This window comes from Mustela nigripes, chromosome 13 (genome assembly GCF_022355385.1).
Source record: "Mustela nigripes isolate SB6536 chromosome 13, MUSNIG.SB6536, whole genome shotgun sequence".
In the NCBI taxonomy this organism is placed as follows: Eukaryota; Metazoa; Chordata; class Mammalia; order Carnivora; family Mustelidae; genus Mustela; species Mustela nigripes.
The window spans coordinates 104237155-104264165 of record NC_081569.1 but is presented as its reverse complement, the minus strand read 5'-3'; the positions used below and the strand labels follow the sequence as shown (position 1 = coordinate 104264165).

General features: G+C 37.2%; 2 protein-coding genes across 2 annotated transcripts in view; both read right to left on the bottom strand.

The window, feature by feature from the left end:
* PSMA3 (proteasome 20S subunit alpha 3) overlaps positions 1–1582 on the bottom strand; it is a 32872-nt gene extending 31290 nt beyond the window's left edge. Inside the window, exon 1 of the mRNA XM_059373285.1 lies at positions 1496–1582. The gene's annotated coding sequence lies outside the window, so the exon portion shown is untranslated. The remainder of the gene's footprint in view (positions 1–1495) is intronic.
* Positions 1583–2814: 1232 nt separating this feature from the next.
* Positions 2815–27011, bottom strand: part of ACTR10 (actin related protein 10) — a 36049-nt gene continuing 11852 nt past the window's right edge. Inside the window, exons 6-13 of the mRNA XM_059373283.1 lie at positions 26269–26336; positions 25920–25999; positions 20765–20800; positions 17776–17855; positions 17624–17697; positions 6295–6376; positions 4419–4620; positions 2815–3236 (exon numbers count right to left, since the gene is read on the bottom strand). Of these exons, the coding sequence (XP_059229266.1) occupies positions 3055–3236; positions 4419–4620; positions 6295–6376; positions 17624–17697; positions 17776–17855; positions 20765–20800; positions 25920–25999; positions 26269–26336 (804 nt within the window). The 3' untranslated portion in view covers positions 2815–3054. The remainder of the gene's footprint in view (positions 3237–4418; positions 4621–6294; positions 6377–17623; positions 17698–17775; positions 17856–20764; positions 20801–25919; positions 26000–26268; positions 26337–27011) is intronic.

Below are 27011 nucleotides of genomic sequence, written 5' to 3'. Positions count from 1 at the left end.
AGTGATGAAAAACTTCTCATAAATAATTCATATTCATAAAAAAGTCATAAAGAATTTTTAAAATCACATTTACTACAAAAAGGTAATGTTATTAGTGAATCCATACTATTGACAACCAATGATATACCTACTCCTGGCAAGCCCACTGAGAGCTTTCAAAGTTAGGAAAGGACTTCGTTCTTATGGAGCTTATATTCCAGAAAAGAAGATAAAACCTGTATTGAAATGATCAGAAGGTGCATCAGTTATAGATATGTGCTTATGGGAAAGATGACTACTTTTAAGGGAAAGGGTGCTGTGGAAGAGTGGCAGGTCCAAAGGATTAAAGAACCTTAGTTTTTGGAATGAATATGTTAGGAAACTGGATGGCAGAAGTGATCCTTCAAAGTTTTATTCACTGAAGACTAGAGTCTTCAAGTTCTTCATTACCTAATCCTAAATTATATTTAGCAATGCTTCATCCCAGTGCCAAAATGTTAAGATTTTGTACAGAGAATTCAGTTCATATAGATTGAAATAACTCCAATTATTAAAATTCTACTTATCCTTCAGGAACAAGGGTAAAAACCTTCTCTACAAAGCTTTCTTCAACTCCCTGGTCAGAATTAACTACATCAGGAGGTGTGGTGTGGGGGTGGCAGTGGGGTAATTGGGTGATGGGCCTTAAGGAGGGCACGTGTTGTGATCAGCACAGGGAGTTATACACAACTCATGAATTACTGAACTCTACATCTGAAAATAATGATGTACTAAACGGTGGCTAATTGAATTTAAAAATATTATTTACATAAAAAGAGAATTATCTACATCAATAACAAACAACTGATGTCCTTACGCTGCCACCACATTCTGTATCATCAGCTGTGTACTAGCCATGTCTATTAATCTGAAAACCACGTAAAGGTAAAGGTAAAAGTCTTACTGTTGTAACATTTAGTGTCTGAAACTACACTATACAAAGAGCAGTCAAATATTGAATGAATCTTATTCCTGTGCTACTAAAGTAGTAGTACATGGTAACAAAGTATAGCTAGCATTATTTTTAATTATTTTTTAATTTAATATTTTAAAAAAGATTTTATTTATTTGACAGAGAGAGATCACAAGTAGGCAGAGAGGCAGGCAGAGAGAAGGAAATAGGCTCCCTGCTGAGTAGGCTCCCCACAGAGGGCTCGATGTGGAGCTGGATCTCAGGACCTTGAGATCATGACCCAAGCTGAAGGCAGAGGCTTTAACCCACTGTGCCAACCAGATGCCCCTTAGTTTTAATTTTTTTTTAAAGACTTTATTTATTTATTTGATAGACAGAGATCACAGTAAGCAGAGAGACAGGCAAAGAGAGAGGGGGGAAGCAGGCTCCCTGCTGAGCAGAGCCCGATTCGGGACTTGATCCCAGGACCCCGGGATCATAACCTGAGCTGAAGGCAGAGGTTTTAACCCACTGAGCCACCCAGGTGCCCTAGTTTTAATTTTTTAAAAGATTTTATTTACTTACTTGAGAGAGAGCGCACAGAGGAAGAGTGAGAGCAGGAAGCAGACTCCCCAGTGAGCAGAGAGCCCAATGTGGGACTCGATTTCAGGACCTTGGGATCATGACCTGAGCCAAAGGTGGATGTTTAATCAGGACGTTGGGATCATGACCTGAGCCAAAGGTGGATGTTTAACTGACTAAGCCAGCGGGCACCCCGCTACAAGTTTTTTTTTTTTTTTTTTTAAGAAAATTTTTTTTTTTTTTAAAGATTTTATTTATTTATTTGACAGAAAGAAATCACAAGTAGATGGAGAGGCAGGCAGAGAGAGAGAGAGAGGGAAGCAGGCTCCCTGCTGAGCAGAGAGCCCAATGCGGGACTCGATCCCAGGACCCTAAGATCATGACCTGAGCCGAAGGCAGCAGCTTAACCCACTGAGCCACCCAGGCACCCCTTAAGAAATATTTTTAAACACACACACATACACAAAGTTCTTCTCCACCCCCTTAAATTCTTTCCTATTCTTAATGCCAGGAACCAGCTCTTTCAAGTGTTAGTGGGTGCTGGTATTTTCACACATAAAGTATATGGCAAAACTAGGAAGGACCCAAAAGGACAATCAAAATGATTAAACCATGTGTAAGAATGGACACAGGTTATATAGTTCAGAAAATGTATCAAGTCCTACTCTGTCTTCAGAAATATGAGTACATTCTTCAGGAACAGGTGTACATATTTTCACAGGCATCTGGGAAGAATAAAAACCAGCAATATTTCAGTAAGAGGTAGTTTGTTAAAAACAAATGAAGAACAAACAAAAATAAAAATCAAACACTGAGTACCTATTTCTAAGAACCTCTATCATGAAAAGATAAAAAGCACAAGAGATTAAAAACATTATGAATACATGTTTATAAAACAGTTTCATAAAAATACATAAAATGAAATACCTTTGCATAAAAATGAAATACCTTTCTTCTTAGAAATGCAGAATTATTCATAAAGACACTGTAAAGTTAAAAAGTGAACATTTCCGTACTTTGCTTAACAAATGTTTAACTAATCTACTGAACATTCTCAGTTTAAAGGGTCAAATATATTCCTGGAAAAGTAGCATTCTCACATGGACACAAAAATACCAAAACAAAAGGATTTGAAGAAAGAGACCCATGTTAATATTTGAAATACCTAGTAATGGTTAACATTATTTATTCTTTAAAAGAATTATCTGCTAAAAGTAATTAAACAGATGGATTCTCCAATACTCAGGGCAGATGATGTGAATTGCGGAGGGACAATGTTTTTACTCTTTTTGGAAACGAAATCATGTAACAAACTTCCAAAATTAAACTGCTTTACTATATTTTATTGATATAAATACAACAAATTTCATAAGCATCAGCTACTGTTTTACTACTACACAAGAGAAACAACAGTCAAAAGAATTAAATATTAATGCAAAGTAACTACAGAAAGCTTTCACTTCCATAAAGTCACCTCTAACAGCATCCTATATACTTTGTACAATTTGCTTATAATTGATTAGATACTTGACACAAAGCAAAGTTGAATTTCAATCAAATTTTTATTTCTCAGTGGAAAATGCTCTCTTCATCAGCGGTGGCTGAGCCTTCCCGACATCAAACATCATTTCCAAAGGTGGGTTATTAAGAGAACACCAATCAGGTATACGGCCTGTCTGATTATAATACTCCTTTGAGACTGAACGGCTCCCAAGTATGTCCTGTAGTGCTCCAAAAATAGCTCCTGTGTGGTAAAAAATATTTTTATAGTCAAGATGAAAACTTTTATCAGAAAAGTTTATGTACAGGTGAAACATACTCATACTCCTCAAATGCTTACAGTTCTTTTATATCTTTTATTTTTAATAACAGAGTAAGCCACAATTCCTATGTTGAAAGTAACTTAAATAGCCTATAGCGGATTATAGTGAAAATGCTAATAAGCATCACTAAAAGCAGGTGAGGTAGAGAGTGGTGGAAACTACTTTCAATTCTGTGTAAATACAGTAAATAATGTGTGGTTTTCTTTGCCACAACTTTAAGATTGTATGTCAATAAATAAAACAGTACTGTAAAACCCAATAAGCATCATTATAAAGCCATCCAAGTCTATGCTGAAGACTTTATAAAGACCCACAAAGCAGTCTTTAAAAAATAATTTGGTAACTAAATCCGTTTGTCCTAGATCAAAATAACATTTTAACCAAATTCTACAAGAAATATTCATTTAAAATCTCAATACTTTTTCTAATGATCAAGATACCTATTAGCTGCAAGTGCATTATAAAACTCATATTAGAACATATATAAATACAGCCATGATTGTTTTTCTCTTCAAAGTAGTATCTCTTTTTCCCTCCCTCTCTTCCTATATATGTATATCTTCAAAGTAGTCTCCTTCTCTCTCTCTCTCTCTCTCTCTCTATATGTATATAGTCTCTTTCCCTCTCTATATATAGTCTCTTTATATATATAGGCTATTTCCTTATTTCAATGAGCCTATCATTTCCTATGAATTATCATTCAATGAACTCAGTCACAAAATAAAGTGTAATTATAAAATAAAGATATCAATTCTCATATATGTCTCACAAATTACCTTTAGAAGGAATTAAAACAAATGTTATGAGCAATGGTAGTATACTGGAATAAATGCACAGCTGTCAATAACTATTGTGAGAAATGACTTTAACTGGATGAAGTTTACATAAAAAATTGAAGTGCAAATGCCAAGAGAAATGGGTATATATTTCTGACAATAACTTAAGGAAAAGTCAGTGCTCAAATAAAATTATTTAATAGTTCTATTAGTTTGTTAAGTGAGCAATTTTTAAGACGGAATCATCTATTCTAATATATCCATTAATAATACCAGTTAGGGACCAATTACTACATAATCATTATATTTTAAAAACTAAATTCTTACCTCCCAACCAGGCCACACAATTAGCCTTTGCAGGTGGAGTATGAATTCGGAATGTCTTGGTGCCGAGTGCTTTGTTGTATTTTGGTTTTTCTACCAAATACCTTATTTCTGCAAGCAATCTGTGGAGAAATCCTGGCAACATAGATGTTCCACCTATGACTACCAAATTCTCTGCCAGTTGCTTTCTGGTGTCTATTGGACACTGTTTTTAAAGAGAAAGAAAAAAAAGAGTTTATTCTTTTTTTTTTTTTTTTTAAAGATTTATTTATTTATTTATTTATTTGACAGTAGATGGAGAGGCAGGCAGAGAGAGAGAGAGAGAGGGAAGCAGGCTCCCTGCTGAGCAGAGAGCCCGATGCGGGACTCGATCCCAGGACCCTGAGATCATGACCTGAGCCGAAGGCAGCGGCTTAACCCACTGAGCCACCCAGGCGCCCCAAAAAGAGTTTATTCTTAACTGTATAAATAATCCTTGATTGAATTCAGGAAAATATACAGATTATATATTACAAATTAAGTAGGTGATCATTACCATTTAAAAAAAGGCACAGCAAGATTTCTTTAACAAAGGAGTTTTTCATGTAGCAAATATAACTATGATAATACTGCCATATTCTTAATATAGAACTCCAAAGATTTTAAAATCTAACAGTATAGAATTTAAAATTCCACAGGGTATATGGTAGTTATATGTGAGTATTCTCGTTTTCAGAGTAAAATGACTCAGCTGACTCAGAAGGACATGAGAAAAAATAACATTACTTCTTTTTTTAGTAAGGAAAATATGTAGAAACTTAATTTTTCTAATTTTTCTGATAGCATCACAGTATTATATCCAGAGCCAGTTGGCCAGTGGGAAGAGAATATTCTTAGAAAAATTATGTTTCTATATCAGTTCTAAAAATTAGAATGCTGAAGTCTTTCACTGATGCTATGTTTTTCATAAAAGCCTGAGTAGAGCTGCCAAAGGTAGACAATATCTTCCAAAGCGATGGCATTTCACATGGAGTTCTGTGATTCCATAGTCATTAAACAAAAGAGACATACTATAATATACCCTATGGAACTTAAAATTCAATACTATACAAACCCGCATTTAAAGAAACTATAAGCTATATTAGGTAAAAAATAAAAATCTGATATTGTTGCTACAGAAAAAATACCCGATAGCCTAACTTACCCTGAGTCTGAAATGTTGTAAATACCCTATCTCAGTGCCAAAGTAAAACTCAGTAACAGTAAAATTTAACATATAAACTAAAAATTGTAACCAGTGGCTAAAATAGAAATACAGGGGCTCCTGGGTGGCTCAGTCGGTTAAGCACCTGCCTTGGGCTCAGGTCATGATCTCAGGGTCCTAGAATCAAGTTCCATATCCGGCTCCCTGATCAGCGGGGAGCCTGATTCTCCTTCTCCCTCAGCCTGTCGCTGCCCCTGCCTGTGCTCTCTCCACCAAATAAATAAATTAAATCTTTAAAAATAAAAAATAAAATATAAATACAGAAAATAACATTTAAAAATTTTCTCAGGTCGCCCGGCTATCTCAGTTAGTAGATATGTGACCCTTAATTATGTGATTGTGAATTCAAACCCCACATGAGGTGTAGAGATTACTTAAAAATTTTTTTTTCTCAGGGCGTCTGGGTGGCACAGTCAGTTAAGCATTCAACTCTTCACTTCAGCTCAGGTTGTGATATCAGCGTTGAGACTGGGCCTGGCATCAGGCTCCCCACTCAGTGTACCATCTGCTTAAGACTCTCTCCCTCTACCCCTCCCCCATACTCTCTCTAATAAATAAATCTTGAAGAAATTTTTTTTTCTCTAAAAGGCTGTAGTCCTAAACTGAAACTTTCTCCAAAATCAAAATACAAAATACCTGTATAAGGGAATCCAGTATTAAAGTGGCAACTGATTTCTCTTCATTATCTTGTTCAAAAAGAATCTCCACAACTGAATCTCTAATGAGATTAAAAACAGAGAGTGCTTTGTTGGCATCATATAGTACAATACAGAACATACCATCAGTTCTTTTTTTTAAGTAACAGTACTATGTTAACATAGAATCATTATTAAAACCCAGGGTGTTTGCATTTGTGAACAGGAGAGTAACAGCACCTGCCTTACAGGTGTGGAGGTAAGAATTCAATGAGTCAATAGCACATCACCTGGTACAAAGGAGGTACTCCTGAAGTATTAGCTACAACTTATTATGTACAGATTAACATACATTTTGTCCAATTATACTTCCTTAAGCCTATCAACAGAAAAGGAATGAAATTCTATAAAAGTAAGATTCAAAGCAGGTCCACATACAAAACATTAAAAAAACAACCCTCTCCCCAAGCATTTCTTTGTTTTTAAAAATAACATATGGCAAAGATTGTTAGTTGCCTATCAAAATATCCATTTTCCTGTTTGTTCTCAAATTAAAAGAACCCTATTTTGAGGGTAGCACAAGGAAGATTTTTGTAGTGATGGAACAGTTCTGTATCTTGATTATGGTGGTGATTAAAAAATCTATGTGTGGCTAGGTTGGAGAAGACCATTAGTGACAACATAGAATCTCTAAGGGCGGAAGTGAGAGCCAATCTGGCAGAATTTAAAAATGCTATCAATGAGATCCAATCTAATATAAATACTCTAATAGCTAGGGTAACCAAGGTAAATAACTGAGAAGATGGAATTAGTGATCTAGAAGACAAACTATTAGAAAAGAAGGATCAGGAGGAGATAGGGAACAAACAGCTCAGAAGCCATGAAAACAGAATTAGGGAGACGCAATGAAACATACCAATGTCAGAATTAACTGGGATCCCTGAGGGGAATGGAGAAAGAGAGAAGACTACAAGTTATAATTGAACAAATTCTGGATGAAAATTTCCCTAATCTGGGGAACGGAACAAGTGTTCATGTCCTAGAGGCAGAAAAAACACCCACTCCCCAAGATCAACCAGTCTAGAAAGACATCCAGACACTTAATGTGAAATTCACGAATCATAATTTCAGACAGGAGGTCTTAAGGGCAGTGATTGCTTAAATACAGAGGAAGGACCATCAGAATAACATCAGACCTGTCCACAGAAACCTGGCAAGATAGAAAGGGCTGACAAGACATATTCAGGGCCCTAAATGAGAAGAACATGCAGCCAAGAATACTTTATCTAGCAAGGCTGATATTCAGAATGGATGGGAAGATAAAGAGCTTCCAAGACTGGCAAGGTTTAAAAGGGTATGTGAGGGGTGAATGGGTGGCTCAGTAGGTTAAGCCTCTGCCTTCAGCTCAGGTCATGATCTCAGGGTACTGGGATCGAGCCCCACATCGGGCTCTCTGCTCCGCAGGGAGCTTGCTTCTCCGTCTCTCTCTGCCTGCCTCTCTGCCTACTTGTGATCTCTGTCTGTCAAATAAATAAATAAAATCTTTAAAATAACATAACATAACATAACATAAAATGGTATGTGACCAAGCCAGCACTACAAGAAATATTAAAGGGGGTTCTATAAAAGAGCGAGCCCAAGAGTGACAAAGAATAGAAATTTACAGAGACAACCTATAGAAATGAGGACTTCACAGGCAACATGATGTCAATAAAAACTTATGTTTCAATAATCACTTTCAACATGAACAGCCTAAATGCTCCCATAAAATGGCACGGGGTTGCAGACTGGATAAAGTGACAGGACCCGTCCATATGCTATCTACAAGATAAATCCAGACTGAAAGTAAAGGGATGGGGAAGCATCTTTCGTGCCAACAGGCCTCAGAAGAAAGCTGGGGTAGGGATTTTCATATCAGATAAATTAGATTTTAAGCTAAAGACTACAGTCAAGAGATACAGAAGAACACTACATTATTCTTAAAAGGTCTGTCCACCAAGATCTAACAATTGTAAATATTTATGCCCCCAATATGGAGGAAGCCAACTACATAAGCCAACTATTAATCAAAACAGTCATGTTGATATGAATACATTAATTGTAGGGGATTTTAATATGCCATGCTAAGTAATTGGTCATCCAAGTAGAAAAACAATAAAGAAACAAGAGCCTTGAATGACACATTGGACCAGATGGACCTCATAGATATACACAGAACATTCCACCCTAAAACAACAGAATACTCATTCTTCTCGAGCTCACATGGAACTTCCTCCAGAACAGAGTACATACTGGGTCACAAATCAGGGCTCAACCATTGATACCAAAAAAAAAAAAATAAAGATTGAGATTATTCCCTACGTATTCTCAGACCACAATGCTTTGAAACTGGAACTCAACCATAAGAAAAAGTTTGGAAGGAATTCAAACACTTGGAAGCTAAAGACCATCCTGCTCAAGGATCAACCAGGAAATCAAAGAAGAACTTAAACAATTCATGGAAACCAAAGAGAATGAAGACAGATAGGTCCAAAATCTATGGGATACAGCAAAGGTAGTCCTAAGGGGGAAATACACAGCCATCCAAGCCTCACTCAAAAAAAATGAAAAAATCCGGAATACACCAACTCTCTTTACACCTTAAAGAACTGGAAAATCAACAACAAATTAAGCCAACCCCATGTATAAGAAGGGAAATAATCAAGATTAGAGCAGAGATCAATAAGTTAGAAACTAGAGATGCACAGAACATATCAATGAAACTAAAAGCTGGTTCTCTGAATCAGTAAGATCAATAAACCACTGGCCAAACTAATCCAAAAGAAAAGAGAGAGGACCCAAATTAATAAAATTATGAAAGGGGGAAGAGATCACTACTAACACCAGGAAATACAATCATCAGAAATTATTATCAACAGTTATATGCCAGTAAGTTAAGCAACCTAGAAGAAATGGATGCATTCCTGAAAACCTATAAACTTCCAAGACTGAAACAGGAAGAAACTGACAACCTGAATAGACCAATATCTAGAAATGAGATTGAAGCAGTGATCAAAAACCTCCCAAAAAACAAGAGTCCAGGACCTGAAAGATTCCCTGGGGAATTCTACCAAACATTCAAAGAAGGAATTAACCTATTATCCTGAAGCTGTTTCAAAAAATAGAAACAGAAGAAAAACTTTCAGACTCTTTCTATGAAGCCAGCATTACTCTGATCCCTAAACCAGGCAAAGACCCTATCAAAAAGGAGAATTTTAGACCAATATCCCTGATGAATATGGATGCCAAGATTCTTAACAAGATACTAGCTAATAGGATCCAACAATATATTAAAAAGATTATCCACCACGACCACGGGGGATTTATCCCTGGGATGCAAGGTGGTTCAACATTTGCAAATCAACCAATGTGATAGAACAAGTCAATGGGAAAAGAACCACATGGTCCTCTCAATTGATGCAGGAAAAGCATTTGACAAAATACAGCACCTTTCCTGATTAAAACTCTTCAAAGTACAGTGATAGAGGGAACACTCCTCAACTTCATAAAATCTATCTAGGAAAAACCCACAGCAAATATCATTCTCAATGGGGAAAAGTGGACACCCTTCCATTTGAGATCAGGAACAGGACAAGGACGCCCACTTTTGCTACTGTTGTTCAACATAGTAATAGAAATCCTAGCAACAGCAATCAGAAAACAAAAAGAAATAAAAGCTATTCAAATTGGCAAAGAAGAAGTCAAACTCTCTCTTCACAGATGACATGAAACTTTCTATGGAAAACCCAAAAGACCACCCCCAAACTACTTGAACTCATACAGCAATTCAGTAATGTAGCAGGATACAAAATCAATGCACAGAAATCAGTTGCTTTCTTGTACACTAACAAGGAAAATATAGAAAGGGAAAATAGAGAACTGATTCCATTTACTACAGCACCAAGAACCATAAGATACCTTGGAATAAACCTAACCAAAGAGGTAAAAGATCTGTACTTGAGGAACAACAGAACACTCATGAATAAAACTGAAGACACAAAAAGATGGAAAAACATTCCATGCTCATGGATCAGAAGCATAAACATTGTTAAAATGTCCATACTTCCCAGAGTAATCTATACTTTCAGTGCCATCCTGATCAAAATTCCACCGGCATTTTTCAAAGTACTGGAACAAACAATCCTAAAATTTGTATGGAACCAGAAAAGACCCCAAATTGCTAAGGAAATGTTGAAAAAGAAAAACACAACTGGGGCATCACGTTGCCTGATTTCAAGCTTTACTACAAAGCTGTACTCACCAAGAAAGCATGGTACTCGCACAAAAACAGACACACAGACCAGTGGAATAGTAGAGAGTCCAGATATGGACCCACAACCCTATGATCAAATAATCTTTAACAAAGCAGGAAAAAATATTCAGTGGAAAAAAGACAGTCTCTTCAATAAATGGTGCTGGGAAAATTGGACAGCTAAGTAAAGAAGAATGAAACTCACCCATTCTCTTACACCATACACAAAGAAAAACTCAAAATGGATAAAAGACCTCAATGTAAGGCAGGAATCTATCAAAATCCTAGGGGAAAACATTGGCAGTGACCTCTTTGACATCGGCCACAGCAACTTCTTTTAAGACATGTCTCCAAAGGCAAAGGAAACAAAAGCGAAAATGAACTTTTGGGACTTCATCAAAATAAAAAGCTTCTGCACAGCAAAGGAAACAGCCAACAAAACAAAGAGGCAACCCACGGAATGGGAGAAGATATTTGCAAATGACATTACAAAGGGCTGTTATCCAAGACCTATAAAGAACTCCTCAAACTCAACACTCAAAAACCAGATAATCATGTCAAAAAATGGGCAGAAGACATGAACAGACATTTCTCTAAACAAGACAAACAAATGGCTAACAGACACATGAAAAAACATTCAAATCAAATCAAATCAAATCAAATCAAATCAAAACCACACTGAGATACCAGTTACTTACACCAGTTAGAATGGCCAAAATTAACAAGGCAAGAAACAACAAGTGTTGGAAAGGATGTGGAGAAAGGGGAGCCCTCTTACACTGCTGGTGGGAATGCAAGTTGATGCAGCCACTTTGGAAAACAGTAGGGAGATTCTTTAAGAAATTAAACATAGAGCTACCCTATGACCCTGCAATTACCCTACTGGGTATTTACCCCAAAGATATGGATATAGTGAAATGAAGGGCCATATGTACCCCAATATTCATAGCACCAATGGCCACAATCACCAAACCTTGGAAAGAGCCAAGATGCCCTTCAAGAGACAAATGGATAAAGAAGATATGGTCCATATATACAATGGAGTATTATGCCTCTATCAGAAAGGATGAATACCCAACTTCTGTATCAACATGGACGGGACTGCAGGAGATTATGCTGAGTGAAGTAAGTCAAGCGGAGAGAGTCAATTATTATATGGTTTCGCTTACTTGTGGAGCATAAGGAGTAACATGGAGGACATGGGGAGATGGAGAGAAGTGAGCTGGGGGAAATCAGAGGGAGAGACAAACCACGAGAGACTGTGGACTCTAAGAAACAAACTGAGGGTTCTGGAAGGGAGGGAGGTGGGGGGATGGGTGAGCCTAGTGGTGGGTATTAAGGAGGGCATGTATTGCATGGACACTAGGTGTGATGCATAAACAATGTATCCTGGAACACAGAAAAAACAAAATTAAATTTGAAAAAAATCTATGTGTGATAAAATTACATAGAACCATACATACACATTACACTGATGCCAATTTACTGATTTTGCTATTAGGGTATAGTGAAGATGTTAACCACTGGGAGAAACTGGGTGAAGAGTACATTGGGATTTCCCTATATTATCTTTGCAATTTCCTGTGAATCTATAATTATTTACAAGGAGAAAAAAAAAAGGATAGAACTCCATTTTTAAGCTGGATAGAATGCCCCTCCCTAGTTGAAACACTGTATTTATGGCGCCTGGGTGGCACAGTCATAAAGCCTCTGGTCATGAACCTGCTTCTCCCATTCCCACTCTCCCTCTGGTGTTCCCTCTCCAGTTATCTCTCTCTCTCTCTGTGTCAAATAAATAAAATCTTAAAGAGGAAAGATAAGGACATTTTCTTTTTTTTTGTCAGAAATACTGTATTTAGGGGTGACTGGTGGCTCAGGGGGTTAAAGCCTCTGCCTTCAGCTCAGGTCATGATCCAGGGAGCCTGCTTCTCTCTCTCTGCCTGCCCCTGCCTACTTGTGATCTCTGTCTGTCAAATAAAATAAATAAAATCCTTAAAAAGAAAAGAAAAGAAACACTGTATTTACCTTATAGTAACACTGTATTTACATTGTAGCTAGATGAGTAGCTAAGTAATAGACAATGAGATAGTGGCAGAAGTGGTATATGGGGCTTCTAGAAAGTCTCCTTAAAAAGGAGAGGAAACAGGGGCACCTGAGTGGCAGAGCTGGTTAAATGGCCAACTCTTGGTTTCAGCTCAGGTTGTGACCTCAGGGTCATGGGACCAAGCCCTGAGTGTGGCACTGCACTCAGCACAGAGTTGGCTTGAGAATCTCTCTCCCTCTCCTTCCAACCCTTCTCCCTACATGGATTTAATCTCTCTCTCAAAATTAATTAATTAATTTTAAAAAATGGAGGGGGCACCTGTGTGGCTCAGTCATTAAGCATCTGCCTTTGGCTAAGGTCATGATCCCAGCATCCTGGGATTTCTGCTTCTCCCTCTTCTACTCCCCCTGTTTGTGTTCCCTCTCTCACACTGTCAAATAAATAAATAAAATCTTTAAAAATCAAAATAAAGAAAAATGGAGAGGAAGCACTTTTTCTTTCCCTTCTTATGGTATCTTGCTTTAAACAGAGATATAGTAGCTGTCCCTCCACCAACCACCCTGGTCCCTAAGGACAGGGATCCCCGCCCCCCCCAAAGGATGAGAGATGAAAGGATGTTTACATTCCTGACAGGAGTTGTCATACCATCTCAGGACTATCTACCTGTGTACTTCTTTTAAAAGAGAGACAAACTTTTTTTTTCTTTTTTAAGATTTTTGTTTATTTATTTGAGAGGGAGAGAGAGAGAGAGCACGCACATGCTCACGCACGCACATGAACGGGAAGGGGCAGAAGGAGAGGGAGAAGCAGGCTGCTGAGTGGGGAGCCTGATGTGGGGCTCAATCCCAGGATCATGACCTGAGCCAAAGGCAGACACTTAACTGACTAAGCCACCGAGGTGTCCCAAGAGAGACAAAATTCTATCTTAGTGAAGCCACTACGTCAGGTTTGTGTAATTGGTGGCCAACCTGAATCCTAAGTGATACAATACAAAACGATCTATATATATGCATATATAAACACGACTTCTTAAAAATAAAATTTAGAATTTTTAGAAGCATAAAATTTTGAAGCTTTCTTGAATCTTTTTCAAATCATAAATTTTATGAGACTCTTTATAAGACTCAACCTACCTGCTAACGATCCATTTCATCATTAAGGTATACTGAGGCCTGCACTATGCTCAACACTCACAGTCAGCCACTTGCTGCTATGCCTGCATACTTCCATTTCTACCAGTTGAGATGAATGGTTACAGAGCACCAGTTTTCTTTTTCCAAGGTTTTTATTATCAGTAGATTTGATATTGAAATTATGTAATTTTACAATTACTACTTAACAAATAATAGAGTAGAAAATAAATTGTTTTTCTATGCGAACTATGCTAAATGTTTTGAAAAGACAATTATTTTTTAAATCTTTTTTTTTTTTTAAAGATTTTACTTATTCATTAGAGAGAGAGAAAGCATACAGGTAGAAGTAGTAGGAGAGGGAAAAAGAATCTCAAGCAGATTCCAGCACTGAGCATGGAGCTGGACATGGGGCTCTATCCCAGGACCCAGAGATCATGATCTGAGCCAAAATCAAGAATCAATGCTCAACTAAATTGAGCCACCCAGGTGCCCCTAAAATCTTTTTAATATAGGTAATACAATGGTAAAAGTCTAGAAAAAAATGTCTGTAAGAATTCTGTACAAAGACTGATTCACAAATAACTAAGTTCTCACTGTACTTAAAACAAAAACAACAACAACAAAAACACTTGGAAATAATAAACCATGAATTTCCAGGTTTATATATACTTAATTTCAAACTCTAAAAGAAGATTTACCCTCAAAGAAAAGTTCCCAGAAAAAAGTTTGGCAAATAACTACATATTTATATCCTTTAATATGAAATGTTTAATATACGGTTTTTTAAAATGGTCTTTTACTTTAAATGACCCTTCTGATTTACCAACAAAGTACTGGTCAGAACTATGTGTATTAGGTTTCAACAGAACTAGATATTTCAGTAGGAAAAACATGTTAGCAAACAACTGTAAATTAACTGGTCTGAAATGTGAAACATGGTGGTTTTTTTATTCCCAGTCTATTTTCCTACTAATATGTAGCCAAAACCTCCATTTTAATTTCCTTCAAAATCTATTTTCTACTCTTATTTTTGGGCTCCACTCAAATTAAAATTAAAATTAAAATTAAATTAAATTAAATTAAAATTAAATTTTATTAAATTTTATTAATTTTAAATTAAATTAAAATTAAATTTTAATTTTCCTGGAGAAAATTTAAATGGTAACTTTTTTTTTTTTTTTAAAGATTTTTACTTATTTATTTCACAGACAGAGATCAGAAGTAGGCAGAGAAGCAGACAGAGAGAGAGGAAGGGAAGCAGGCTCCCTGCTGAGCAGAGAGCCCAATGCAGGGCTCCATCCCAGGACCCTGGGATCATGACCTGAGCTGAAGGCAGAGGTTTAACCCATTGAGCCACCCAGGGGCCCCTGGAGAACATTTAAAATAGTAATTTAATGAATATAATTTTAAAAAGAGATAAAATGATTAAAGTTGCTATCAAAAAGTATTACATTCTCACTCTTTTTGTTCTCCTACCCTACCTTTTATTTTTTTATTATTTTTTTTTAAGGATTTTGTTTATTTATTTGACAGACAGAGATCATAAGTAGGCAGAGAGAGAGGGGGAAGCAGGCTCCCTGCTCAGCAAAGAGCCCGATGCAGGACTCAATCCCAGGACCCCGAGATCATGACCTGAGTTGAAGGCAAAGGCTGTAACCCACTGAGCCACCCAGGAACCCCTACCCTACCTTTTTAAATGTCTGTATATTTATGTTCATCCTTTCAATATCTCAACCTCTGTATTATCTCAGAATCCTACAGTTACATAACACTTTTCTGTGCATAACTCTCTTCTGGTATTTTACAAATGGAACTTTTAAAACAAATTTTATAAAGCTTGTGTATAAACATAAATGCTATTGTTACCAATATAATCATGTAAGTCCTTAACAACTTATATTGCATCATTGGCTAAAATAATGTAATGAATAATGAAAAAGTGAATTACTAACTAGTCCTTAAGATTTAGCATATTTGGCGTGCCTGGGTAGCTCATTCCATTAGGTACCTGCCTTTGGCTCTTAGGGTCCTGGGATGGAGACCCAGGTCAGGCTCCCTGCTCGGTGGGGTGTCTGCTTCTGCCCCTACCCCTGCTCCTTCTCTCTCTCAAACAAATAAATCTTTTTTTTTTTTTTTTTTTAAAGATTTTATTTATTAATTTGACAGAGAGAAATCACAAGTAGACGGAGAGGCAGCCAGAGAGAGAGAGCGAGAGAAGCAGGCTCTCCGCTGAGCAGAGAGCCCGATGCGGGACTCGATCCCAGGACTCTGAGATCATGACCTGAGCCGAAGGCAGCGGCTTAACCCACTGAGCCACCCAGGCGCCCCATCAAACAAATAAATCTTTAAAAAAAAAAAGATTCGGCATATTTGGAAGAATGCATTCTTTCTACCATGAAAACATTTTAAAGCAGGAGCCAGCAAACTGTGGCCTGCAAGCCAAATTCAGCCCATCTGTTTTTGTAAATGAAGTTTTTATTAAAACACAGCCATGGTCATTCATTTACATACTGTCTACAGCTGATTTTGTACTCTAATTGTACCAAGTACAGTTGCAACACAGATCATATAGCTCACAAAGCCTAAGGTATTTACCCTTTGGTTCTTGACAGAAAACGTTTGCTGAAGCCTGTTTTATTTATTTTTTTTTTTTTAAAGATTTTATTTATTTATTTGACAGAGAGAAATTACAAGTACACTGAGAGGCAGGCAGAGAGAGAGAGAGAAGGAAGCAGGCTCCCTGCTGAGCAGAGAGCCCGATGCGGGACTCGATCCCAGGACCCTGAGATCATGACCTGAGCCGAAGGCAGCGGCTTAACCCACTGAGCCACCCAGGCGCCCCTGAAGCCTGTTTTAAAATGTTATACTTTAGGGGCACCTGGGTGGCTCAGTCAGTTGAGTGGTCTGACTTAGATTTGGGCTCAGGTCATAATTTCATGAGATCAGCCCTGTATCAGGCTCTTTGTTCAGCATGGAGTCTGCTTGAAATTCTTTCTTTCCCTCTGTCCCTCCCCACAGCTCATGCATGTATGCTTTCTAAATAAATGAAATATTGTGGGGTATTTTTTAAGATTTTATTTATTCATTTGAGAGAGAGAGCACAAGCAAGGGGAGCAGTAAAGGGAAAGGAAAGGAAGAAGTAGACTCCCCACTGAGCAGGGAGCCCAATGTGGGGCTTGACCTGAGCTGAAGGCAGACAGTTAACCAACCTAAGCCACCCAGGAGCCCCTAAATAAAATCTTTAAAAAAAAAAAAAATTATTATACTTTATTTACTACTATAGTCCTACTAATTAATTCTGAGTTACTTAAAAATTTTTTTAAGGATTTTACTGATTGATTTGACAGAGATCACAAGTAGGCAGAGAGGCACGCAGAGAAAAAGGAGGAAGCAGGCTCCCTGCTGAGTAGAGAGCCCGATGCACGGCTCAATCCCAGGACCCTCAGATCATGACCTGAGCCGAAGGTAGAGGCTTTACCCACTGAGCCACCCAGGTGCCCCAGTTACTTAAATTTTTTATAAAGTTAAAAAGCTGAGTAACAGGGTTGGCTTAGTCGGTTAAGTGTCTGCCTTTGGCTCAAGTCATGATCTCCACGGTCCTAGGATCCAGCCCCACATTGGGCTCCCTGCTCAGCCAGGGAGTCTGCTTCTCCCTCTGCCTCTGCCCCTGCTCCTCTTGTACTGTTTCTCAAACAAAATCCTAAAAAAAAAAAAAAGGTTGAGTCGAGTAATAAAATTAATCATGAAAGAGAAGACCTAATGAACACATAATTGTTAAAGCAGCAATATTAAGGCCTGTATATTTTTAAAGGCCAGAAATTCATTTTAGTTCATTATTTTGCTCATAAAAATTAAGGTCTACCTGATTGATCCAAGAACATGTAAAATCTTCTCTCCATCTAATGGGTAGTCAACATTTGGGGGCGGTGAGGGACGCTGAAATATAAATATCATAAACATAAATATATAGGTTATAACCTCTGGAAAAAAAATATATACTTACTTTTAACTTACCTCAGTATTCCCATCAATATTAAATTTTGCTGCCTGGATTTTTAATCCACGTTTCAGATCACTTACAAAGCAAGTGCGCACTTAGGAGAAAGAAAAGGAGATTTTGTTATGGTTTGTGATTGAATCAATCTATGTCCAGTTTAAATGATTCTATTCAAGTGAACATGCTAGTTATCCATTCTTCCACATCTTATAAACTATCCCTGCCTTTAATCTGGTTATGACAATTTATTCACAAATAAAAAACCTTTTCATTCACTGAGGAATCATAAGACATGTTGCATGTTCATCTTTCACAAAATCACATAAAAAAAAAACACCTTTGAGGAAACTATTATATTTTTTTATATTCCTGGTATAAAGAGTACTATAATAAAAACAAATTTTAGCATCATGAAAATGTAGCATGTGGGCGCTTGGATGGCTCAGTGGGTTAAGCCGCTGCCTTCGGCTCAGGTCATGATCTCAGGGTCCTGGGATGGAGTTCTGCATTGGGCTCTCTGCTCGGCAGGGAGCCTGCTTCCCTCTCTCTCTCTCTGCCTGCCTCTCTGTCTACTGTGATCTCTCTGTCAAATAAATAAATAAAATCTTTAAAAAAAAAAAGAAAAAGAAAAAGAAAAGAAAATGTAGCATGTTTCTTTAAACCAGGTTGATTTCTATCTCTGTATTTAATCTATCTGAATCTTTTTAAAAATCTTGGTCAAAACAAAAAGCTAAATTTCGCTCTTAGCTGCAGTAGCACTTCTTAGTTTGGTGTTTTTTTGACATGATTATTTTCTCCCTTTTAGCATAGCTCAACACTACTATTTCCCTTCTACAGGATCAACTTTTTTTTTTTTTGCACTTTGATCATTTATTCTTTCAAAGGTTTTTGAGATTTTATTTATCTGACACAGAGAGAGAGAGATCACCCAAGAACATGAGCAGGGTGGGGGGGATTGGGGAGCAAGAGTAGAGGGAGAGCAAGCTCCCTAGAGCTCAACATGGGAATCGATCCCAGGATAGATGGCCTGAGGATCATGGGCCTTGGGATCATGGCCTGAGCCCAAAGCAGACGCTTACCCAGGTGCCCACAAAGATTTTCTGTTGCAAGGTACCTTTTATAATAAGTTGCTTCAAATTATTTTCATAAATAGGTAAGGAATAAAACATTTAAAAAAATGTTCTATTATTTATTTGTGAGAGAGAGACAGCAAGAGAAGGAACACAAGCAAGGGGAGTAGGAGAGGGAGAAGCAAGCTCCTAGCAGAGCAGGGAGCCGTATGTGGGGCTTGATCCCAGGATGCTGGGATCATGACTCCAGCCCAAGGCAGAAGCTTAACGACTGAGCCACCCAGGCGCCCTGGAATAGAACATTTTTTTTTTTTTTAAGATTTTATTTATTTATTTGTAAGAGAGAGAGAGTGAGAGCGAGCACAGGCAGACAGAGTGGAAGGCAGAGTCAGAGGGAGAAGCAGGCTCCCTGCGGAGCAAGGAGCCTGATGTGGGACTCGATCCCAGGACGCTGGGATCATGACCTGAGCCGAAGGCAGCTGCTTAACCAACTGAGCCACCCAGGCGTCCCAGAACATTTTTAACTAGAAACAAAACTGACATTGAATACAAGACATCTATTAGTTAAATATATATTTATACTTTATATAAAATTCTTCTCAATCACTAATTCAAAATATATTAAGAATCTCTAATATGCTAGATAGTAAGCTAGGTGCTCATGCTACTTACATATTTTTTATTTTACTCAAGTCCTCATAGCTATCTTTGTTATGTAAGATAAATACTTAGCCTTTAAGAAGCTACTGCAAATAAGCATATACAAATGACTCAGGTTTGACAATAACTGAAGAAGTTTCAGGTAATTTTACCACATAAAGAAACAATAAAATGAAGAACAAGATCCATTTTTCAGCCCTAGCTGTAACCCTAACTATGATGTGACACTGAACAAATCACATAATATTTCAGGGCCCCAACTGTACCAGATTACCTCCAGGTCTCATTTAATTCTAACATCCATTATTATCTGATTCCCTCTTACTAATTTTATGTCAACATTCTCAGCACTGAAGAATATTATTTTTTTTCTTTTTATTTTATTTATTTGACGAGAGAGGGAGGGAGGGAGAGAGAGAGAGAGAGTGTGTGCGCACAAGCAGGGGGAGTAGCAGAGGGAGACGGAAAAGCAGGCTCCTTGCTGAGCAGGAAGCCTGATGTGGGCATTGATCCCAGGACCCTGGGATCATAACCTGAGCCAGAAGCAGATGCTTAATGACTGAGCCACTCAGCGCCCTTTAAATTATATTTTCAATGCTTCTCCATTAAGTGAATCAAAATACTGGAAAACTGGGGTGCCTAGGTGGCTCAGTCAGTTGGCCCCAAATTAGAACTTCTGAAGTCAGTAAAATGACCTTACAAATACGTATTTAGAAACTAGAGTTAAAAAAAACCACAAAAGGGACGCCTGGGTGGCTCAGTTGGTTAGGCAGCTGCCTTCGGCTCAGGTCATGATCCCGGCGTCGGGCTCCTTGCTCAGCAGGGAGCCTGCTTCTCCCTCTGCCTCTGCCTGCCATTCTGTCTGCCTGTGCTCGCTCTCTCCCCCTCTCTCTCTCTGATAAATAAATAAAATCTTTAAAAAAAAAAAAAAACCACAAAAAAAACTTCTACACGACATAAGACCAGTGTCTTTTTTAAGCAATTTATCTGTTACTTCATACTGTGCAAACTGTTAATTCCCTAGTAATCCTATATATTCTATAATTGAGAGGTTTCTTCAATAAGACATCATAAATAATGCCAAAAGCTTCCATAAACCTAAAGAAAAATGAAAATTTCATTTACATTATTCCACAGCATATCGTACATATTAAATATTTTTAGGATACTAAATTATGTATTTAACATATATTGTAGCTCTGTAAGTATTTAGAAACATATGCCCTCTAAACTAATACTTAAGGACAAACAGGACATAAATGGGAATTTAGTTTACCTTTAATGTCCTCTAAGACACCTTCTGGAATTGAACCTGAAACAGAAATTTTATATTTTTAGAACTATAGAAGTTTAATAATAAGCAGAAATAATCTGTTAAATTGAACTCACATTACCACTTTCCATTTCTGCAAAATTTTTTAAAAATATAAGTCCTATAACTTTAACTTTTTAAAAACTAAGCAGAAAATTAACTTTGTTTCTAGGGAAGAAACTTCATCATTCAAAGTTAATCCACACACACACACAGACACACACACACACACACAGGAATATTACTCAGCCATCAAGAAGAAATGAACTCTTGGGGCGCCTGGGTGGCTCAGGAGGTTGAGCCTCTGCCTTCGGCTCAGGTCATGATCTCAGGGTCCTGGGATCAAGCCCCACATTGGTTTCTCTGCTTAGCGGGGAGCCTGCTTCCCACCCCACCCCCCGCTCTCTGCCTGCCTCTCTGCCTACTTGTGATCTCTCTGACTGTTAAATAAGTAAGATCTTTAAAAAAGAAGAAGAAGAAGAAGAAGAAGAAGAAGAAATGAACTCTTGCCATTTGCAATGACATGGATGGATCTAGAGTGTATATGTTAAGTGAAATAAGTCAGAGAAAGACAAATAACGTAAGATTTTACTTATATGTAGAATTCAGGAAACAAAACAGATGAACATGTGGGAAGGAAAAAAAAAGAAAGAGAGAGGAAGCAAACCATAAGAGACTCTTAACGATATAGAACAAACTCAGGATTGACAGAGGGGAGGTGGGTATGGGTGATGGGTATTAAGAAGGGGGTTTGTTATGATGAGCCCTGGGTATTGTACTAAGTGATGCATCACTAAATTCTACTGATGGATCACTAAATTCTACTCCTGAAACCAGTACTATACTATAAGTTAATTAACTAGAATTTAAATAAAAATCCAGAGAAAAATAAAAATTAAAAAAGGAGAATGTACCTATTCAAGGAAATCTATACAATACTGGGAACCTTTCAAAGGTGGACATTTGGATATATTATCATTGTTATGTAATTCTGTTGTTAAAAATCTAGTTACCCAAGTCAGTTTAGAAACATTTTCTAAACTAAATTTAAGACCTTCTAAACTCTTTTTAACTCACTGTTAAATATATAAAGATATTCTGATTTATAATTACAGGTTATTTACATCAAGTTAGACAGAAATTTATAGCTGAAAATGGAATCATGATTTCATAAGCGTACTCATGCACTTTTTCCATCTGAACCTACATATCTTGTTAGCTGTATCTTTAAGTTATGACAGCCACTGAGACAAAGTATTAATATATATTAAACTTAAAAGCCACACCTTCAAAATGTTGTCTTAACCTTTAAAAAATAATAAATAATTTTTAATCACATTGCTTTTTTTAAAAAAAGATTTTATTTATTTGACAGAAAGAGAGTGATCACAAGTAAGCAGAGAGGCAGGCAGAGAGAGAGTGGGGGAAGCAGGCTCTCTGCTCAGCAGAGAAGGTACATGATTCAAAGTTCTTACTGATGGGGCCAGGGTGTGATCAAAAAGTTTGAAGACTTCTTAATCCATTTTGAGTCTATTTTTGTGTGTGGTGTAAGGAAATAGTCCTTCTTCACCTCACAAAAGGATAGAGATTTCAAAAAAAATCTTAATTTGGCTACAAAGACAGAAATGTAACTAGATTATACGAAACCTATAATTTAAGAATAAGTGCTAAAAACTGTAACATTTTGTAACTGCTATATATTCTTTAGGAATATTCAGATGAATTCCAACATGTAACAAAGAAATTTGATAATATGAAAAACTTTTCTTTAGGCAACATGTAAAGTAGGCTTGAAAATAAATATTTTAGCTGGGGGTAGATGCTGCTTTGGGAAGAGGTTCCTTAATCTTAGTGAATAATAATTATTTAAACTTCTCAAATAAGGAATAGAAAGGAGGTATTATCTCTGGCTCTGAAAAATCATATCTAAATTTCAATTAATTTAGAAGGCTAGTATTTTTATATATCATTTATTTTTAAACTGTACACTTTTCAAATCAATGTCCTTAGGTTAGCCTTTAAGTAACTTATAAAGGCTAACCTAAGGACATTGATTTGAAATGATTCCAAATATTAAATGAAAAAAAGCTCAAAGTTCATTTAAGCATATCCAAGTAGACATAAAATTTGTATGTAATCTTTTTTTTTTAAAGATTAATTTATTTGACAGAGAGACAGCACAAGTAAGCAGAGTGGCAGGCAGAGGGAGAGAGAGAGAAGCAGGGTCTCTGCCGAACAGGAAGCCCAATGCGAGGCTCGATCCCAGGATCCTGGGATCACAACTTGAGCCAAAGGCAGCTCTTTAATCAACTGAGCTACCCAGGTGACCCCCGTAAGCCTTGTTAAGGACCTTGAGAAGAGATATTTTGTTTTATTTTATTTTTTAAAATTTTTTACTTGACAGAGAGAGAGCGAGCATACAAGCAGGCAGAGCAGCAGAGAGAGATGGAAGCAGGCTCCCTGTGAAGCAGAGAGCCCAATGGCCTTGATTCCAGGACCCCGAGATTATGACCTGAGCGGAAGGCAGAGGCTTAACCCACTGAGCCATCCAGGTGCCCTGAGAAAAGATGTTTTAAATGTATTTGAGTTTCTGATCCTCCTAAGCATGTCATTCAGCAAATAATGATATGGTTTAATTCCACAATTAGTAGGACTATAGGGCTATCACAGACTCAGATTTGGGAGATTATGTGAGGGAAAGATTACAGTCAGAATCCACAGTGGTTGGTTAAAAAAAGGGTGTTTTCATGATTAAAAGGAAATGTTATAATCAGTTTTAAAGAAGACCTTTCTTTTTTTTTTTTTTTTAAAGATTTTATTTATTTATTTGACAGAGAGAGATCACAAGTAGGCAGAGAGGGGGGGAGGAAGCAGGCTCCCTGCTGAGCAGAGAGCCCGATGCGGGACTCGATCCCAGGACCCTGAGATCATGACCTGAGCCGAAGGCAGCGGCTTAACCCACTGAGCCACCCAGGTGCCCCAAAGAAGACCTTTCTTAAAAATATCTTGGGATGGGGCACCTGGGTGGCTCAGTGGGTTAAGCCGCTGCCTTCGGCTCGGGTCATGATCTCAGGGTCCTGGGATCGAGTCCCGCATCCGGCTCTCTGCTCAGTGGGGAGCCTGCTTCCCTCTCTCTCTCTCTGCCTGCCTCTCCATCTACTTGTGATTTCTCTCTGTCAAATAAATAAATAAAACCTTTAAAAAAAAAAAATATCTTGGGATGCTATACAAACCCATTATCTTTGGATACTTTTTTTTAATAAATCAACTGTTTTCATGATATACTAAAAGTGTAACAAAGGTAGGGGTGCCTGGGTGGCTCAGTGGGTTAAAGACTCTGCCTTTGGCTCAGGTCACGATCCCAGGGTCTTGGGATGGAGGGTCACTGGGCTCTCTGCTCAGCAAGGAGCCTGCTACCCAACCCTCTCTCTGCCTACTTGTGATATCTGTCTGTCAAATAAGTAAATAAAATCTAATAAATAAATAAAATAAAAGAGTATCAAAGTTTATCTGGAAAAGGAAAATTATAATCTACAGAATAGAGAATGTTATTATCTTAACTACCAAAAGAAAAACATGAAAACAATACACACAACGATAAATGTCCTAAAAACCTGCCATTCTCTTTCCAACATTTATTCAGTGCCTAGGTAGTATACTAAGTGCTACTGATTGAAAATCAAGTAAGACAGGGATCCTCAAAAGTCCAGGAAGGGAAACAGGTGAGTTAACAGACAAACGAGGATATGACATATGTGCTAAAATAAATACTATGGAGGACTTAACAGAGAGGGGAGAAATGTATTCTCCTCAGATGAAATGAGGAAGGCTTTGTAATAAAATGACATTCCAGTTGAGTCACATAGAGGTCAAAAACCCAACATCCCAGGTAAAGAAATAGAATAAATAAAGGCTCAGGGTTGTGGGAAGCCTAGAAGATATTATCAAATTTATTGTAGCTAAAATGAGGTACACAGGGTTAAGATGAGTAGTTTAGGGCTAAGAGGTAGAAAAAAAAATTGGGAAGAAACATATATATCAAACAAATATTTGGATTTTAAGCTGCTGAGCCAGCAAAAATCCTTAAGCTAAAGAGTGGTGTAATCAGACTTGTATTGTGTAAGTTATTTCTGGCAACAGTATGAAATAGAATGACTCAGTCCAGAGTCTCCTACAATAATCCAAGCAAGAAATAATAAGGGTCTAGTTTATGTCTTTGTTTTCAGATGTTCAGTAGTATAGAAAACAGAGAAAAAGAGATGAAATTTAAGAGATTTTTGAGGGAGAACTGAGGATTTTTAACTCCTTTTCTAAAATGGGAGATAAGCGGGACGCCTGGGTGGCTTAGTGGCTTGGGCCGCTGCCTTTGGCTCAGGTCATGATTCCAGGGTCTTGGGATCGAGTCCGGCATAGGGCTCCTTGCTCAGCAGGGAACCTGCCTCTCTCCGCCTCTGCCTGCCTCTCTGCCTGCTTGCGTGCTTTCTCTCTCTCTCTTTCTGACAAATAAATAAATAAAATCTTTAATAAAATAAAATAAAATAAAATGGGAGATAAGGAAGGTATCTTTATCTGAGAACAATTTGTTGAAATGTATTTGGAGAAAGAGATAATGCATTCACTTTTTGAAGGTCTTAAATGTGAGATACCTAAATATGCTTAGTTTACATCTAATAATCAGTTGGAAATATGAATATCAAGATCAGAAGGGTCAGGCCCAATGATACATTTGAAAATCAACTGCATACTGATATAGCTGAAAGTTATAATAGATGAGAACACTTTTAAAAAGCCAGGGGGAAGAAAATATAAAAAACAGATGCCTATGGGATTATCAGAAGAGAAAACAAGAACATCACAAAAGGAAGAGAGTCCTGAAAGTCAAGAAGAGATTGTGTCAAAAGTATATGATAATCTGCAATGTCAAAAGTTCTATAAAGGATGACCAAAATTAAACGACTGGATTTGGGAATTCAGAGGTCAATAATGACATTATAATTGGAGCAATGACATCAGTGACGTGAGGGAAAAGAGAGTAACTATATAACGGGGTAAAAAACAAATGCATTGAAGGATGACAAGGGAATGTAAACCACTCTTAAACAGTTTAAAATAGTTTTACCCATCACAGAGGGAAGGCTCTGTTCTTTAGCAGCACCTGTGTCAACAGTACATTGCTCCAGTAGTTGAGTTTCCAACTCCCTGAAATTTAAAAAAAAAAAAAAAAAATTACTGGAATTAAAATATTGCCCTTGATATCCTTCTCTTATTTAATACTTTTACTACATAATACATTATAATGCTTTTTAAAAAGTGGTTTTATCCTTAAAAGATGAATACATCCAAGGCTAATAGAGAATGGATTAAATAACATTAAATGTCCAGATTACGTTCTATTGATCACTGTAAAAAAAAATTAACATGTTTTTGTGGTGCAGGTAGAGCAATGTGCTAAATTCCAAGACACTTACTTGTGAAGAGCTTTTCCTCCTAGGGGGAGTGCTCCCCAACAATTTAGTACTGGGATTCCTTCATATATCTGTAGGGTAGTCAAGGATATAACTATTTGAGGAGATAAAACATGGCTCCCTTGATACTTTCCTCACCTTCTGCAGTATTAAGTCAGCTTTGATAACAAATTCTTCATATTTTTAAGAGAGTAACAGAAGAATCAGTCTTTTTTCATATTCTTCTTCAAAGAAGGTTAAACTCACACACACACACACACACACACACACACACAGGTTAAACTCTCTCACACACACACACACACACACACATACACACACACAATTCATTGTTAGAACAAGGGTGTCTCATAAAGTAACTACTGGCCATATGTGGTTACTGAGCACTTGAAATGTGAAATGTGGCCAGTCTGAATTGAGATGTGCTGTAAGAACAAGCTTGATACCAAATTTAGAAGACACACATATAAAAATCCATAAAATATCTTACTATAATTTTTATATAGTTGAAATGATAATATTTTGAATATACTGCATTAAATAAAATACAGTAACTTCATCTTTCACTTGCACTTTTAAGAACATAGCTCTTAGGAAAATTTTAAATTACATGTCTCTTCTTGTATTACTATTAAACAGAGCTGAGAGGCTAGTGGACAATACTATACTGTGGATTTGCTACCTTATTTTCCATATTGTTCTTGCTGATGTCTATAAGTACAATATTTATAAAAGAGTATATTGGT